The 19,994-nt window shown below is 34.0% G+C and overlaps 1 protein-coding gene across 17 annotated transcripts in view; it reads left to right on the forward strand.

Annotated features, from left to right (window-relative positions):
• The window catches only part of DMD (dystrophin), a 2,551,447-nt gene that overhangs the window by 579,844 nt on the left and 1,951,609 nt on the right, over positions 1-19,994 (forward strand). For all 17 annotated transcript variants that reach the window (XM_067023689.1, XM_067023685.1, XM_067023692.1 and 14 more), the window contains exon 2: positions 6,801-6,862. In XM_067023689.1, coding sequence (XP_066879790.1) covers positions 6,801-6,862 — 62 coding nt within the window. The remainder of the gene's footprint in view (positions 1-6,800; positions 6,863-19,994) is intronic.

The following is a 19,994-nucleotide window of genomic DNA, read 5'->3' on the forward strand; positions in this document are numbered from 1 at the left end:
AAGAGATATGGGAACATATGTATATGTATAACTGATTCACTTTGTTGTAAAGCAGAAACTAACACACCATTGTAAAGTAATTATACTCCAATAAAGATGTTAAAAAAAAAAAAAACACCTTTATTGAGCTCTACTGTGTAACACTTTCAATGCTTAGTGCTGGAAAGACAGTTATAACCCAGACAGTCACTATCTTGGAAATTAGAAAGGGTATAGGTGATGTTATTAAGAAAAACTTTTATAGGATGATGAGCAGTGAAAACTGTATTACATGGACTGTCCAGTGAGTGGGAAATGGGGAAACCTCTTTGACACTGTTTTTCTCTTCTTTATACAGTAATTTAATTAGTTTAGACCTCCTCATTATAAAATGATCATGAATGTCACCTTCGGCCCTAGCATTCTATAATCCTATGATCAAAAGCTATTACTCAGATATAATGGAAGCATTTTTCATGCCATTTTCCATTCTACTCTCCTCCACTTTGCATTGCCATTTTGTAGCATCGTTAACATGGTAAATCCACTTTCTAAATATGTCCTGAGTTTGGAGCCTTCCTTCGTAATGTTCCACAGTATCACATAATCCTATCTAATGTTTACCACTAATCTTCCGTATTTCACATTTCTTTTTTTCTCATTTTTGGTGGAAGCAGAGAATGGACTGACCCTAATTAACTCTTACATATTACTTAATAGTTCTCTCCTGAAGGTGAAATAAACTCATAGCCCTTCGTTTTTCTTCCCTATGTATATTTGTAAACTATTTTCAACTTTAATATTTCCTTCTCCTCCTAAACGTATTTTCTGGGTAACTTAAGTGATGAGAATCTTCAGTTAACATATTAACTAGCACCCAAGGGAATGACATTTTAAAAAATGTTTTTCTGGCACAGATTGTTATTAACTGCCCTGTGTAATTAGGATAATTCTTGGTGTTCTTATAACTAGGTGGAGGGTTTTTTCCCCATTTGTAAATACTTTCACTCATGTTGCCTTATGTGTTAGTATATAAGGGGCCATATCATGGAGACTTGCCATGATCTCACTACCAACTCCCTTTGTAATTTCATCCCATGCTGCCCTCTTCTTTACATTTTAGAGTGCAAGAAAACTGAATTGTGTATAATGAAGAGCATGCTCTTTTGGTTTCTTACCTCCCTGCCTTTGCTCTTGCTGTCTCCTCAGAAAGATTCATCTTTCCCTTTGCACCTTTTTTCTTTCCTTATTTTTGCTTATCTTTCTAGATTAAACCTAGCCATCACCTTCCAGAAAATGTGTTCCCTAACATCCATGTGGCTACATATCCCTTTCTTTGTGCTCCCATAGTACCCTGTGAATATGTGTATCCTTAATTATATAAAATGTTTAATATTTACCCATGATATGTCTATTTTCTACTATACCATGAACTTTGGTAAAGATGAGTCTTGTTTATCTTCTTGGCAATTAGTACAGTGATGAGCATATACTAAGCATTCTGTATACAATTTTTCTATAAATTATTGCACAAATAAATGATTTCATTACATCTTAACAACAGCTCCACGAGTTAAAAGGCAATTGATACCCTCATTTCACAGATAAAGGCCACCATTCTAATAAGTCCTGCAATGGAACGTGAGGCCTATTGCCCCGATTTCATGTTCTCTCAGTTTGCCCATATCATTTTTGGGCAGTAACTTGCTCTTGTGCATCATTAATATCCCAATTTAATTATCCCACATTTATAGGGGATTGAGGGTCTCAGGAATATAAAAATTAATAACAGGGCAAAAGGTTTTTGCACTAATCTTAGAAAATATGAAGGACCAGATTTATTGAATAAAAAATGACTTTATTAGAAAGGGTTAATTGATTCTGAGATGAAATATAGTTTTTATGTATGGCAGAAAGGGAATTTTATATGGGCTTTCCCCACAGAGAGAGTAAAATAAAATGTTCCTCACTTTTTGCAAGTTATGAAGTAGTAGTTCTTCACTCTTTGATATCTCCAGGGAACAGTTTTCAAGTAAATTTTTGGAAGCGAGATTTTTCTTCCTTGCTTCTCACATTGTTATACCCAGGCATATTTTTATTAGTAAAAGAAAATCAGTCATAAAGAAACCCTCGAGGAAATGAAATAGAATATGTGCTTCTTGAAATGATTAAACAGGAGTATATAGATAATCACTTCCTAATAAAACAGATTTCACTTTATTCTTTTCTCATTCTCTTTGTTGATGATTTTACATTAATATCTCTTACTATAGACTGTGTGTCTACAGCAACATATGTTTTATTGAAGTATTGAAATAGTCTCTGTAAGCTTGATAACAATTTTTATATATAGGTTTTCGTGTATCAACTTTAGATTAACTGTGGATATATAGCTGATCATGCTTAAAATGATCAAATTTTAAGTCATATGAGAAATTACAGTAGAAATAGATTCAAATATATTAAAGTGTAAAATTTTAGCATAGTATAAATGAAACAGAAATTGAAAAATAATAGGACCACTTGGGAACATATATTCATTCATTGACTATGAGTAAGTAGCTTAATTTACAATAGTGATTCTTAACTTGGATTTCATGGTAATAGGAATCTTTTGCAGGGAGGTGAGTGAACCCCATAAAACTGCATGTAAATATGTCTGTATAGGCATTTTTTTCTGTAGAAAATGATCGTTATTTTTATCAGATGATCAAATGGAGTCCATGTCTTGAAATGTTTAAAAACTACTAATTTATGACCTCATTCCAATTAATTTATCAAGTGTTCAATAGATACATGAGCAGAGGATATAAACTTTTTATGTTTTTTTAAACGTAGAAAGTATGGTTCTACTTTTGTATTTTGACAAATGTAGAAACATACAGAATAAATAAATGTATAAGCTGTGTTCTATTTCATTAGTAATCAAACAGATTCAAACTGAAACAAGCATCGGCTCTCTCCTTGTATCTAATAAAACAGCATTTGTCTAAAAATACAAGCAAAAAACTTCTTCTCAACAGCATAACCTCATTCTTTCTGGTACCACTAAAAATGGGTATGACCATTGGGAAAGCAATATAATAATATTTAGTAAAAGCCATAAAAGTTTCCATAACGTTGACCCAGTAATTTCTTCTAAGGCTATTATATAGCAGAAGCTGAAAAAGAATGTGTAAAGATGTTCATTATGTTGGAATCTCTAATAGCAAACAAAAGGACAGGGCAGTGCGTGGGATATTTATGATAAAATAAGTGAAAAAAGGCAGGATATTATTGTGGCTAAGTAAAATACATGTTTTGGGGGATTGTAATGTACAGACACAAAACTTTTGGTGTTTTTTTGTATGTTAAAATATTTTCATCATATTAATATATGATAAAAATCAAAACACCAAATACTAATTAGCAAATATAGGAGCATTATTATATAAAATGTTAACTAATGAATCATCTGGCATCATAAAGAAGGTTCAATTTTCACTTCTGGATTTATCCATGCAGACCTGCACGTTGTGCACTATAAAATTCGAGGATGTCATTCACATAGGTTACAGTGTACATGAAACCCCCTGGGTTGTTCAAAATAGAGGCTCTAAATTCATGGTTATTTTGTATTTGTGGTAGTATGCTTACCTTTTGTGACTCTGATCACCTTCTAGCATTCCATATTATCTATGCAGTTATAATGTAAACTGGTCACTGTGAAAAGCCGTGGACTTTGATTCAAATAATCGATAGCAAGGTCATCTCTGTCACTTATCAGCTTTATTCCCTCTGAGCCTGTATTTTTTTCAGGTATAAAATGGTAAATTACATATGGATTGATTAAGATGATATATGTAAAACAGCTTTGTGAACAATAAGGTAATAATAAATGTCATATCTTATAATTTTAATAAAATTAATATTAGTCATGTTAAAGAAAATAAATATTTCTATACTAAAATAAAACATTAGCAGGTAATTCATCGAAGGCACATTTTTCTTGCATTGAAAGCAAAAGAGGTATGAGCGGACATTTAGTGAAGGTGTTTATATGATGCCGGATGATTCGTTAGTTAATATTTTATATAATAATGCTCCTATATTTGCTAATTAGTGTTTGGTGTTTTGATTTTTATCATATATTAATATGATGAAAATATTTTAACATACAAAAAAACACCAAAAGTTTTGTGTCTGTACATTACAGTCCCCCAAAACATGTATTTTACTTAGCCACAATAATATTCTACCTTTTTTTCACTTATTTTATCATAAATATCCCATGCACTGCCCTTTCCTTTTGTTTGCTATTAGAGATTCCATCATAATGAACATCTTTACACATTCTTTTTCAGCTTCTGCTATACAATAGCCTTAGAAGAAATTACTGGGTCAACGTTATGGAAACTCTTATGGCTTTTACTAAATATTATTGTATTGCTTTCCCAATGGTCATACCCATTTTTAGTGGTACCAGAAAGAATGAGGTTATGCTGTTGAGAAGAAGTTTTTTATGATGCATTTTAATCAATCAAGATTGATGATGAAGCTCACATCTAGTGCCGTTTACACAGCAGATACATCATATTTGGCACATAATGTTAAGGTTTCCCTTCTGCCTTCAAGGCCTATCTAAAAATCGTTCTTTGTATGTATAATCAAAAACAATAAAAATATTGCTTTACAACCCACTTTTCAAAGCATCTGGAACAAATCTCTTCAAAATGTCCTCCTATTCAGCTTTTGGTGAAGATGATTGGGTATGTTTTAGAAACCTCTGAACAAATGCTTTCAGATGACTCGTTTACTCTCCCATGCCTGACAGATAGGTTTCTAAAGCAATAAGTTCATGGTTATTTTGTATTTGTGGTAGTATGTTCACCTTTTGTGACTCTGATCACCTTCTAGCATTCCATATTATCTATGCAGTTTCCTATGACAAATGTATCTACGCATTAAGAATATCTGTTTATCTTTAAAGCGTATTATTAATCCGTAAGTAGATACTCTTAAGCAATATAAGAGATAACTAACACTGTTTTCGTAGATGAGAAAATGTTATTTAGCATAACAAAATACTTCCTTCTTATTTGCTATGGATTATTTGAATCAAAGTCCACGGCTTTTCACAGTGACCAGTTTACATTATAACCTAATCTAGCCTCTTTTGAATATTAGTTGAATAAATTCAATACTACCCTTCATATAATGATAATAAAAAATAAACAGAAGTTCAGATGCTCAAGACTTAACCATTTTCACAGACTTGCTCTATAGGAAGACTGGTCTGTACATCTATTTGTCAATGACATACACATATATTCCTAAAAGTTAATAACCTTATTTGCAATTCCACTTATTTTTTCTTACGTGTAAGAAAAGAGGCTAGATTAGGTTTGAAAACTAGTAGTATCTATTTTTATTTACTCACACTTGTCAACAAAAGAAAGACTTCTGTGTTATAGCTATCATGTATCCTATACTGTATGGATAATGTTGATATTTGACCATACATAGTAGCTTGTGGGAGTAACACAAATAAGAAGGAAGTATTTTGTGATGCTAAATAACATTTTCTCATCTAAGAAAACAGTGTTAGGTTTATTATTTTTCCACTGTTATCTCATATTGCTTAAGAGTATCAACTTATGGATTAATAATATGCTTTAAAGATAAACAGATATTCTTAATGCATAGATACATTTGTCATAGGAAAGTGATTGTTTACTGTATATCTTCTGTTTTCAGAAGCAATGGAGATTTACTACTAAAAAGTAATATGAGAGCAAATGAGGTTATTTTATGAGGGCATTTCAATAAGGCTTCTTTTGACCCATGTAAATAAAATAGGAAATCTCTCAATTTTAAATCTCTCTCACATGTACTCGTTTATTCAACATTGACCAACATGGTTGCATTTACTGTAATTTAAAGATAGGCTTCAGCATCAAAGAAGCATTTTAATCAATCAAGATTGATGATTTTCCTGTCCATTTGGCTCAATACTAACTTCCAGCTTTGGAAAAAAGAGATAATTTTTAGAAGCATGAATTCTGCAAAAGTCTTTCCTAATAATTTTCCACCCTAACCTCTTGGTGTCTGAAGTCCTTGGGGATTTTTCCTTTGAGTATTTATACGTAATCCATGAAGAGTATCACTTGCATTTTGATTTGAAATTTCCTGACTTTTAGATGAAAACAAGTGCTAGAAATTTTGGAGTCTTAAGATCCCCCTCCTCTAAAGCATTCACATATTTATCAAATATTTTCTGAACTCTTAATTTGTGCAGACAATGCGCTACATTTAGGGATACAGAGGTAACTAAGCCATGTTCCTGATCATCAGGAAACCTCTCCTATAATGGGAAGAGGCTATATTAGCAACCTGTGTTAGAGTATGTAGGTATTACAAAGGAGGGAAAAATAATTTCCTCATGGACTGGGGGAGAGGGGCAAGAGGAAAAGCTCAGGAATAGTTTTTCAGAAGAAATAACAGACAGTAGTTTCTTTTGATTATACTGGAGTATCTACTCATTATAGGGGAATAAACAAATAGTCTCATTTGGTCATATGAGACCACTTTTTTCTAGTGCCTTTATACAGTATTTGGATGAGTATGGACTTGACCATATCAATTATTTTTCAGATTTCATTTTAGTGTGGATGCTCAGTAGCAGTATCACTCATGTCTGGTTTTATTATCAGTGAATTTACTACTAACTATAAAATAACACTAATGCATAATAACTGAAAGTTATTTTGGTTGTAAAATATAAGTGATATCCAGAGTTGCTTCTTAGCTCTTTATATATATATATATTTTTTACATTGTAGATGAAAGAGAAGATGTTCAAAAGAAAACATTCACAAAATGGATAAATGCACAATTTTCTAAGGTAAGGATATTTTATTGCTCCTCTGTTAAGATGTGATGCTGGATTTTCAAAATGAGCTATGTGTCTGTGTAATTTAAATGTCCATATTGTTTTTTCTCATAGTCTTTTTACTTTAGCTGTGCAAATCTGGGAATATAATGTTGATTTTTAATTAAGGAAGAAGCAGTAGAATACATGGTAAAGAAATTATTTAATTTGATAAAATGTATCTTTGGTTCTTCTTGATAATGTGAGTTTCTTTAACAACATCAGTCATCAGAGGATTTTTAACAGCAATCTTCCATCAAGTAGCTAGTATATGTCATGCAGTAGAATAGCTAGTATATGTCATGCACTAGAAGAAGATATGAGGAATTTTTATTGTTCTGAAAATGATTATTCTCTTGGTCGTTCTTGATCTTTACAGAGTTCAAGAAAATCTGATAGGCTATTTGGCCTCTATCACTTAGAGCATGTGTGAAGTAATTTAAGATTATAAGTTCATTCTCTTTTTCTGTAAGCATCAATCCATACTCTTAATATTTATTTGTTTTGCAAATGCAACTAACTCATGATCTATAACACTATTCTAGATAGTTTTTATATGAACACAGTGAAATATTCTTACCTTAAGGGTGCAATATTCAGGGGGTTTATGTGGATTTCAAGGTTAGAGAGACTTAATTTATATTTAATAATTTTGGATTTGGGCAAATCAGTCAAATGCTTTGTAAGTCAGTTTCCTCATCCTTCTATTGTGTATGTGTGCACCTGTATAATAAATCAAATCCAGAGAGCTAATAAAATATGGACCCTATATGCAAGGCTTTAAGAGAGGCAAAATGGTGATAATGGTTATTTTGCAAGTTATTGTGATGATTAAAAGAGGCACTATATGTGAAAATTTCTAGCGCAGTACCTGACACTCTTAATATATATATATATATATATATATATATATATATATATATATATATATATAAATTACTCTCTCCATGCATCTGTCTCACTATGTAATAACCTTGGTAATGGATCCAAAACAGTCCACCGGGAGATGCAGTCTAAAAAGTGTTCCCTTTACTACTACAAAAGGTTTTAGAGTGTCATCCATTCTTTGTGGTATTTGATAGCAGAATATTGCCAGGTACTCTTTAGTGTATTGGCAAGAAGTAAAGTTACTGACTTTTAACTAATCAAATTTCATTTATATTTACCTACTGAATTAATTAATAAATTGCTATTACAGAACTTTAAGCAAACATAGGAATGAAACACGTTTTTAAAATCTCAAGTTTTTTTTTAACTAAGTGGGGCAGAATTAATAAAAAAGAATAAATTATAACAACACAAATGAAGAATAATGAAAAACAAACTCATAAATATTTAGGATAGGAATTCATAATTCTCAGATTTAACAGTTGTGTGTATATGGTTTAACTGCTATATCTAGTAGCCTCATTAAAAATTTCTTAATTTTAGAACTTTGTAGCAGACCGTAGATAAAAGCTTTCAAAGAAATCTACCAACAAATCAGAATTGTAAAGAGAGTTTTTCATAATAGTAATTTAACATAATACTGAGCCTTTGAATTAAACCAGTGAGTTATTTTAATAAGGTGTGTAAACATGGTAAACACTTGTGAATTCTCATTCCCACAAATCTTAATAGATCATCACCCTCTATACATTGACATTTCCAAGTGTTGTTTATCACAATTCATGTGCTAATATGCAAACAGTAGTTTGATACCCTATCTTCTATGAATAAATACATTGTGGGCACTGTCTTAGAGAAATTTTTCCTTACCCTAATGATCACCCCTGTTTTAAAAGCTGTGGAATAATCGTATGCATGAGTGCATTTACTGTTTTTTCCCCAACATTCCCCCACCACCGCCGCAATTCAGCTCCCACTTATTTATTTTTAAGTGTTCTCCCTAAACCTATTACAATTGGATCAAGAGAGTCACCATTCTTTCAAATACCGAAGTTGCATATTTAGGCATACTCGAAGTATCAGGAATATAACGAAATATTTATAAAGACAGAGGGAAAATATTTAGAGATAAAATTTATATGTGTGTGTATGTGTTGATTTTTCATTTAGAGACCTGAAAAACGTAGTTTCCATGTTACCTAATTTTTTTCTTGTCAAGACTTCAGGTACGTGACTAAATTTTATCTAGATGCTTTCGAAGATAATGAGAAGAGAAAGCTGATTGATTCAGTTTAAGCCACTTGGTGATACCAAAAGATAAACGTAACTGTGAGATATGTCATTTGACATATATTTATTTCATCACTACATGGAATTGAGCAGAAGTCAAGGCCTGTAGGAGGCACCAAATTAGTTTAAGTTGAATCTTCTGATCTCGTGGAACGTGCATATTTGGGAGATGTTGAATAATTGCTAAATGGAGTAGCACTAAGTAGTCTGTGGGTGGTCAGAGAAAGCAGTACTCTGAGTTAGAGTGAATCCAGAAACTTTTATGAGGAGAGTTCTACTGATTGAGAGACCCTAAAGGAAGGAGCATCAAAGAGCAAGACACTCCAGACTGAGAAATTGGGAACCCATTGAAGTCAGGAATGTGTATTTTCTTTATAACCCCATTGATCGTTACTAGTGCACTAAATAAATATTGTATAAAACATACATTTTGGTTCAGTAGTACAGATAATTAAATATATGCTAAATTTAGGAAAAGGGGAAAGTTCTGAATGAAAAAGAGGATGTTGAGGATGGCTTTAAAAAGAGGGAAAAGGCAATGAAAAATTATCATCTGTCTCTGTGGTAAATTAGACAAAGAGAAACACATACCACAACAATAAAAATGAATATGATGAGGTAAAAGATTTATCAGTGAGGCATATATACACACACACTTTTGTATAATATTTGTAAAGTACAGGGATACAGCAAAGTAGGTTTCTTGTTATTTTGTAAAGCTACATAAGGGATAGCTTAAGGAGAAAATATGATTAAATATAGCCTTATCATTTTGTGTCATTTGAAGCTTAATGTATCTTTGTGGCAAATCCAACTGATTTTTCACTTTGCCAGTACCATTTTAAAATAGGCCCTATCTCTTTTTCAAAATAAGTCTTCTATTAAGCTTCGATTCCAAAAATTTTACTAGAATGTGATTTATCACATCTATTCTATAAAGATAAGCAAACAATATTTATCTCCACATAAACACAAAGCCATTGCTAGGTAAGATTAATTCAAGGTAAATATTCTCTTGTTGTAATTTATATCTATTTTATAATCCTAAAAAAATGTTTAGTGTTTACTGTACCACAAATATAATTCACATTATAAAAATCTTGCTCATTCACACAGGTTCATTCAAAGAAGCATTTAAGGAAAGTACACTTTTGAAATCATGGCCAACAATAGTTTTGTCATAAAACTTGCTTGATGTTTGTGTTAGAGAAAAAGCAATTTGTGGGAAAAAATATTTACTACTAGATCAGTTGAAAGATTTAAACTGTCTCCCAGTGAGTTATGTGACGATTTTGATCCTTCTCTGGATTTAGTGATTACCTTTATTTCCATCCTCTAACTTCACTTTCTCTAATTCTTCCAAAAGACAACTTTATATTTGACTTAGATGAAGTAGAAATGTGTAATTGGTTTTGTCTGTGAACTTTTCAAGGGCTCATGATATGATAATGTCTTCACTGATACACATGATATGTCTTCGTTGCAGCAATCTATTGGGTTGGCCAGAAAGTTCGTTGGGTTTTAAGTAAAAATAAAAGACATTTTTCATTTTCACTAAGCACTTTATTGAATGACGTATTCATTAACTGAATGAACTTTTTGGCCAACCCAGTATATGCCCATACATAAAAAACCGGGCACATCCTCTCACAATAACAGTAACACGAGATGGAATTAACTGAAGTGACATACAGTTTCCCAAGAATTCATCATAATTTACGTTCTAGCCAGCATAATGAGCACAGTATAATACAGATTAACACTAAAATTGTGAGTCAGTAAACAAGGCTTCTTTACACAGCTCTGTACCGTGGAGACTTAGGAGAAATCATTATATCCACACCTGAAGTCATTTCAAAAAGAAAGGTGCACCTAAAATTCAAATTCTTTGAGCCTTCTTTTCCTTATATGTCCATGTCTACTTTGTGAGAAAACATATATTAAAGTTGTGTAAATAGAAAACATAAAATATTGCCAATTTTGTTATTATGTAATATATTTTCTGAATTGAATGAATCATATATTTATGCAATTCTCCTCTGGATGCCTGCTCATTTCTTTCTTGAACATGGTTTTGGCTACCTTCTTTGGATGGAGCAGGGAGAATAGAACATGTATTTATATTTCATTATCTTGCCACACTCTATGCCAATCCATGCCCTCAGTACACACACACGCACACGCACATGCACACGCACATGCACACAAACACACAGGCATATACAGAAAGCATGTCATATGTTTAAAGTTAAATGAACAGTTTCATTATATAAATGGAAGATACTGGAACATAGGAGCAAAACATTGTTTCAGTGCAAGAGGTCACAATTTGTATGTACCTTTCCCCTGTGTCAGTTCTAAATGTATACGTAACTAACAAATTTATATGTAACCACCATACAAGGTGCCTGACTATCAGTAATAGAGCAGAGCTGTTGTGTCATGGAAGGTTCACCATAGATATAAACAGACCCAGACGGCTATGTCCCTGGCTTCCTGTTTCTCCCTACTATTTGGTATCAGAAAGAATTAGGTCACTGGGAGGATGAACGGCAGTGAGCTAAGTCTCTGGATCATGATAATAAGCCCATATAAGGCTGTGGTAACGCTTGAATTATTTGCTACAGTTATTTTGGAGAGATGAACATTGGTACAGGAAACTATAGAAATCCTCATTTCAGAAACAGTGAAGATTAGGAACTTTTTGTTCCTGTATATCCTTACATTAATAACGATATTGAGTTATGCTTTTATGGTTAGTTGCTGCACTGACCTTGTGAGATAAGTATTCAGGATGAGCTAAATGAAATTTAGGTGGCTTGCTCCAGGTAAATGGAAGAGATGAAGCGGGAACCCAGGAAACTGGACTCTAAACTCCATGATATTTCCGTATCTGTTGCTGTTGTGACAACTGTTCCACCTACCAAATGCTGCATTTTTCTTGGGACACGTCGCACAATTGATAGGTTTTATGAGAAGTGAAGAAGGATTTTGAGTTCATTGAAAACTTGAGAACAGAAGATATTTAATGCTTGCAATACCAACAGAGACTTTAACCTACCTTTGAATGTTTAATAACCCCAAAACTCAACCATTGTTGAGGAAGACTTTTAATTCTTTCCGAACGATTTCTAATACATTAAATGTTAATACTTTTACGTTCTAGATTTTGGTGAGTGACGTAATCTAATTTTCAGTATCATCATGTAAGTTGTGAACAGTTATTTATTAATATTAATTTTATTTCCACTAGTCATAAGCAAATTATTCTGTGTAAGAGACATTTTAAATGTTGATTTAAAATACTTTGATGAGAAATACAAAATACTGTTCTATGGGTATGTGGGCTCCCTGACATCTCTACTAGATGTTAAGATGACTTCTAGAATGATGTGTTTGTGTTTGCAATTGAGATAATTATGCTAATGGCCTAATCCACTGAGAACCATTCCCTTGAATGTTTTCCTGAATCTAATCTTTGCAAAGTACCCAAGTAACAAAGGATATCATTCAGTTAGTGAAAGGAAAATTGGATTGTGATAGGTCTCACAGTTTTCAATGAAAGGCAAATAATTTATTGTTTATATTGCAGAGCTTTCTTACAAATATGTTGTTCTTTATCAAGCCACTGTTACTGAGCTCTTAATAATTCTAGCTAGTTTTAGAAGGTATACATGCTATGCTCTATGTTCTGAAATATGAGAGAAATGGAATTGTTAATTGCAGTACCTGTGTAATGTGGAGTGGTCTCAGTAGCAAACATGTGCAGCTGGCAAATGAAAATATTTACCAATTAGCTTGCTTGTTGCTAGCAAAAAACAGTTCTCTGTAGCTGATAGGCAGATGCATTCGTTATCTGATCTATTCTGTCTTAGGGCCCTATATAACTTTCTAGCAAAACAACATATATTGACTTTAGTGATTTTTTTTCATTTCGGAAAGAACAGCTGGTGCTCTAGTACTGTCCCACTGGAGCATTATGGTTGCTAAAATAACCTTTCAGCATTCAGCGAATATCTGTTGAGTGCCAACTCTGTGGCAGGCATAGTATCGTACCCTGAAAAAGGCACAATAAACATGATTTTTCTTCTCTAGGAGATGATCATCTGAAGGAAGAAACAATGATATAAACAAATAATTAAAATAAAATTTGGCCTTTAATATAATAGAGGTGCCATGGGAACATAGAAGGAAGAACGACTGATTGCTTGGAGAGAGGACAGCTTTTTGAAAAGAAATGACATTTAATCTGAGGTTGTCCACACCAAGACAATTTAAAGAAAGGTGAAGGCAACAAAAACTGCATGTGGAAGTATGGAATGCCTCAAGAAGTTTGGCCTGTCAGGTGACAGGTGACCAAGGAGATTGTGTGAGTGGAGAATGCAGGCTGTGAGAGAGCACGATGCTATTCCTGAATAATTGCATTGCTGCTGGGGCCAGTTGGGCCAAGAATGAGATATCGGTTTAATCATGTTAATATTCAACTTCTGGTTGAAAAATGTGTAGTTCTAAAACAGTAGGCAGTGATAGAGCAATTAGAGTGCCCTCCTACCACCAATCCTTCCTGCAAAATTGAATCTGAAGCCTAGACTTTACACTTAGGGAATAGACATCTGGATCTAAAATGAAAGCGTAAGTGGGTTACATTTTTTTGTAGAGTTGTTTGATCTGACACACACTCAGCGCGCTGCATCGGAATCACCTAGAGGCCTTGTTAAAACATAGATTACTAGAACCCACCGCCAGAGTTTTCGATTCCGTAGGTCTGTGGGGGGCCCCAAGAACTCTGATTTTTTAACAAGTTCCCAGTTAGAACATATTCCTGTTATTAAAATTACCTACAGTGATTATATCAGACAGTGAATAAATATTTTTAATGTTACGTCTGTGCATTAAGTTCCTATCCTTTATAAACAATCATGTATTGAAGGAAACATGCTTTGACAGCAATACCCTGTTTTAGGTCAGTCTCAACCTATCAATAATGTTGCGATTGGCTGGGAATGCTGGGGACCCTCACCTGGTCCCTTAGTACCTGTGAGAGCCTCCACAGACCTTCATTGAGCAGAGTCAATATTGTGGCTGGACTGGCTCTCGTGGTTCTTCATTGTGATTTCAAGAGGCATCTCAGCAACAACCCTCAGGGAACTTTGAAAAAAAAAAAAACAAGGTTTATTGTTCAGAAGTCCTGGAGGTTACAAGGCATGCCTGCGACCATGCAGTGACATCACAGGTAGAGAGAGGGAGAACTTGGGGTTCTGCCTTTATTAGGGTCGAGGGTGAGATACCTAGGGTTTTGTGGGTTCACTCTTTATTGGTGAATTTAAACCATAAGAGCAGGAATTAAAGCACTGGAAGAGAAAAGCATCCTGTCAATCAAACTGTCAGTTATCTAACTCAACCAGGACTTTCTAAAAGGTGGAACTTGAATGGGTGAGGCAGCCTGGCTCTTTATCTAGTTGGTAATGTGCTTATTCCAGATGATGTCTTTGAAGTGGATCCCTTGGCAATTAAAAGCTTAATGTCAGGCACTTACATTATAATCAAAAAAACTAATTGTCAGGTGCTTACACTACACACACATAGTCTATATTCACCAACTTATTGTTTATTGAGATCTATTGTATATCAGGTGCTCTAGCTTTTTAAACAGGGCACTAAAGAGACGTGCTAATGCTACTGGTACAGGAACCACGACTCTGGGAACAACCGCTATAGAATATCAGTAATTTAATCGGGTCTGTAGTAGGGAATGTTTAAGGAAACCACGTCTAGGATTTTGATGAATCCTCAAGGGGGAATGATCTTTCTCCTCCAGTTGAGAATCACTATACTTGATTTAAGTTGGGGTCTATCTTGAGGGAATCTTTATTCAATAATAGAATTGGGCTGGTGTTAAAAGACTCAAAACCTACCAATCAGATATTTTATATATATCGTATATATGTGTATATTACCTGTATTTAGTCTTATGATACTCTTTTTATGTTACAAGTCTCAAAAATATATATCTGATTGGCATAGATATCTGAGACAGGTAGATAGAAAGAATATTTTTTTAAAACTATGTTCTATGAGCTGCTAGGTGATAAGGAAAGCAATTAATATAATTGAGCTCAATGTTCTGGAAAAAAAATAGCCTATCCAGGCATACTGTCAACTGTGTCTCCTCATTTTCTTTCACTGCAAGTATTTCATGGGCAACAGTATGTTTTTCTTACTAATATATAGTTTCCAATGGATATACAGCGTCCTTCGATCTCTCTTTTGTTCATTACTTTGCTTCTGCAAATAATTTTATTTTAGTGGTATTCTGAGGCTCTTTCTCTGTGCTGCATTAAGGGGTAATGTTTTGGACTTTACCTGGGTTCCTTTGACCTCCTAGAATTCTCTATCCAATTATGGTCATGGTAGCCAGAACACAAAGACTTAAGACCAAATCTAACAGTAATTTATTGATACAAGTTCAGCTGTAGAAATCTCTCTTGTAATGCAGCTAGAGGCAGATTTGTAAAGTTCATGCACAATAAAAGGCAGAGAGTATGGTTTTTAAAAGTCCTTTGCCTAATCTTATTCTAATTTAGGCCCTAATTTCACTATCTCAATTCTTTGTACAAAGAGAAGTAACAGTAAAAGTAGGCAATAGGTGATCAGTAAATAAGCAATAAGGCTGAAAGTGTTCAGCCTTGTCCAGAATTGTGGCCAGCTGATGGATGGAGACAAGCAGACCCCTTAATTAGAAATGTGAGTGAAACCACCACCCCATGGTTTAATATTAGTTATCATTTAATGAGAACAAATGAGAGTTATGGATGAATTTGCTAAAAGTTTTCTTCTTTCATTTAGCTCACCTGGAACCTAGAAAACCAATCTTTTCAAAATACATGGTCAATGGATGGTACCGTTTGTAAGAACTGGTCCTGCTATTAAAATTACCTGCAACTATTATGTCAGTCAGAGAATAAATATTTTGAATATTATGCCTCTGCATTAAGCTTGTGTCCTTCATAAATAATAATTTACATTTAAGAAAACATATTTTTATAGAAATACACATAATGTCTACATTCATTAACTTATTATTTATTGAGCACCTATGACATGTCAGGTGCTCAAGGTTTTTGAACACAGCATTAAAGATAAAAAGTCCCTTTAATTGTAGGGCTCTATGAACCAGATGAGCTAAACTAAACAAGGAAATATTTAGCAAACTATTTGACATTCTCTGTATTTATTTGTCAACTTGTTTTCTCTCTATATACCTGGAATATAGAATTTTGGATGGTGATTGGTACTAAAAGGAAAAATAAAGCAGGATGAGGAAAGACTAAGAATAGGGTGGGTTGCTATTTTCTATAGTGGATCCTGGGAAGACCTCTCTGAAGAGACATATAAGAAACTGGAAGGAAGGAAGAGAATGCATCATTCAGATGTCATGGAGAAGAAAGTTCCAGGCAGAAGGAAGAACATGTATAAAAGTCCTGAGGAGGGAGGGAATGTGTGTGTTCGAGGGGCAGCAGGGTGGCTGGAGTAGAGTGACTAGGGGAGAGTGCTATGAGCCACAGCTGAAGTGGTATTAGGGGGACAAATTAGTTAGGGCCTAATTGACTATCGTAAAGGCATTGGCTTCTACATTATGGTAGATTAGGAGGCTGAGAATTTTAAGCAGTGGCTAGAAGCAATGTAAGTTATACTGTAGTATGTATAGGTAGAAGTGAGAGGTGAACTAGAGGCTAGTGTAATAATCCAGGTTGGGTGTGTGTGTGGAGCTAGGACTTGGTTGGTAGCCATGGACCTGGGGAGAAATGAGTATAGTTTGGATACATTTTGAAAGTACAGATAAGAAGATTTGCTGATGGACTAGATATGAAGATTGAGAGAGTGGAGAAAAACAGTTTTAGCCTGAACATAAGGAAGGATAGGAGGGCTGTTTACTCGGATAAAAAAGACTATTGAAGGAGAGGGTTTGGTGGGAAAATACAGGTAAATTTCCCATGAGAAATCATGAAAAAGAATTTTAGTATGTTTTCATGGAAAGAGTATTTTCAGCTCCTGAAAGTTACGTCAAGGTTGGAAGGAAGGAAGGGAGGAAAGGAGGAAAGGAGGAAGGGAGGGAGGGAGGGAGAGAAGGAGAAAGGAAAGGAAAGGGAAGGAAGAGAAAGAGAATGGAGGGAGGAAGGGAGGAAGTTATCTCAATTTTCAAAAAAAAATGAGAGAAGATACATTCATACACACAATGATAGTGGTACTTTGTATATGTAATCCAGTACAATTTTATTGGAGTTAACTTGATCTTTGCCTCTCCTGGTTTCTTTCTTCATAGCATTTACTATGTAGAACCATTATTGACTGCATTATAATTATTGTTTACATATATTTTATATCCATCTATTAACTGAACTCCTTGAGGGTCTGAACCTTGACTCAGTCATCACTATATACTCAGCCTAGAGCATACACCCTGGTGTACAGTGATACTCAGTACATATTTGTTGAATGGATGGAATGAATGGCGATTAGGAAGGAAGGGAGAAAGGATTTGAAAACAATGTTGGTCATAGTCCATTATCTCAGTCCTTTCTTCTGTCAACACTTTCTCTTTCATCTTCTTTCATGTCCTCAAACATCACCTCTACCCAGGACCTAAAATTGGCCTTGACACTTTGGAAACACTGAAAAAATGATTTTTGAGTCTGCAAACTTCCAGTTATGCATTTGTATCATTGAGTTTAAGATCCACATTTCCAAGCACTTCCTGAACCTTTCCACCAAGCCATGGCAAAAGCCTGATATGATGCCTGGATGATATAAATGGGGATGACCTGGTTGGATAGATGGAAACAACAAGGTTTAGTTAATGATTGGAAAAGGGGAGCAAGGAATGAATCTGATGAGTGCAAGGTATTTTTTCGGGACACTAGGCAGATATAGATACCACAAATTGGCAGAGGAACTGAGAGAAAAAGGAGAAGAGAGCCACTTTGGCGGGTTGTTGATCACTTTGGTTTCAGATATTGAAATACTTCATTTAATGTGGTTATGAGGCATTCAGGAAATCTGTATGAGGACAAGTACTAGATTCAGAAGCCTGAGTTTTAATTCCCAGTTCACCACTTAGTGTGTGTAAACTTGAGTAAATTATTAAACCTTTCTAAGCCTCAACTTCCCCGTCAAATATTTATTTGAAAGATTAAAAGATGTTCTGCATGCAGAACATATGGAATTATACCTGACATATGGTAAACTTTCAATAAGTGGTATATAATATCATTTATATTCTTGTGAGGGCAAGAAGAATTGAATCCCTCTGAGAAGAATGCTTGAGGCTGGCATTTGTCTGACAGGCTTTTATTTTGCTAAGTGGGGTATGAGAGCTGATGGATTTTGGTTACATGTTTTGCTTAATGGGGTATGGGAATTGAAAGAATTTAACAAGAGATGTGTGGGGAAAAAAATATCAGGTTTGAAAACACAGCTTAAATTTTGTTGGGGTTGGTGACTAGAGAAATAGATGAGGTACCTCAGGTAAAGCATGTGGCCATGAATGAAGTACTGGGTGACAAATATATTTACAGTGTAAGTCAAAGAAAGAGACAGAGAAGAGTAGAGAACATCAGAAGAAGGTGTGATTATCATTGTCAGAGGCCCAAGGAGTTAAAGTTAAGATGAGAACTCAAGCCTGCTGTTATACGTGACACCTTTTAGAATGCTTGTTCTTGACCCTGATGTGCAGCTCCTCTCCAAAGACCTCTCTCTAGTATTCTGTGTTTGACACCTAGTGCCATAGATCCTATTCGTCATCTTTCTTGCTTTCCTCTCTGGTTTTTAGTTGGGTATAACCTCTGGTAGCTTCCTGAGAAAGAGCTCAAGGAAGGTAAATTTTTTGACATATTATGTCATAAAATATTTTATTCTATTCTTCCTTTTTTGCTCATTTTTCTGTATCCTCATGATCTTGTTTCAGAAAATGGAGTCACTTCTCTTTTACTTTCTCTAGATTTTCAATATAATTCTCCCACAATACTCTTCTGCTTCTTGTATTGTTCATATCTTCTATGGTCCTGCTTTCTTCTTAGTTTATTGTTTGTTTTATTTTGAGGAACTCTTTTACTTTCAAATTCATTCTTCAAATTATCTAGTGATCTTAAGTTTTTGTTTACATTTAAGTGTGAGATACTGATATTTGATAAAGTAAAATACCCTTTCCTGATAAAAATACTGAGTATAAAAAGGAATCATTGGATACTCTTGCTAGCATGTTATACTACATATATACAGTTTAGTCCAATTGTCAGCATATTACTTAATGAGGACAAATTCTATGCATTCTGACCAAAGACAAAGTTACAGTAATGTTCAGCTATCTTCACTACTGCTTAACATTGTGTTGGGAGTATTAGCCATCACAACCAGATGAAATAAAGCAATCCAAGGCAAAACAGTTGAAAGAAGAGGTAGCAGTGTCCCAATTTGCAGATATGAGTGTTTACCCAAAAAGCCACAAAGAAACAATAACATTAACAAACCCAAACACCAATACAAACAGTAAAATAATTTAGTAAGTTAGCAGAATATAAAATTTACGTGCAAAATCAATAGACTTTATGGTAACAAGCTAGAAGATTTTATGGATCAGACATACCCATTTACAACACTAGAGACAAGAAACAAATTTAATAAGTAATTTTCAAAATCTATATTTAAAACTCTCCTGGAAGACACAAAAGAAAATTAAAGGGAAAGACCTACTTTGTTCCTAAAAGCATGACTTAACTTCATAAAAGTATCTATTGTTTTTAAGTTAATGAATAAATTAAATGACATTCCTATATAAGTAATATTTTCTTCTGGACTTAGATAAGCTGATCCTAAAGTTTATATAGAAAAATACGTACTTGTGGACACCATACCTTTAACTTCTCCCGGC

This window comes from Kogia breviceps, chromosome X, assembly GCF_026419965.1.
Source record: "Kogia breviceps isolate mKogBre1 chromosome X, mKogBre1 haplotype 1, whole genome shotgun sequence".
In the NCBI taxonomy this organism is placed as follows: Eukaryota; Metazoa; Chordata; class Mammalia; order Artiodactyla; family Physeteridae; genus Kogia; species Kogia breviceps.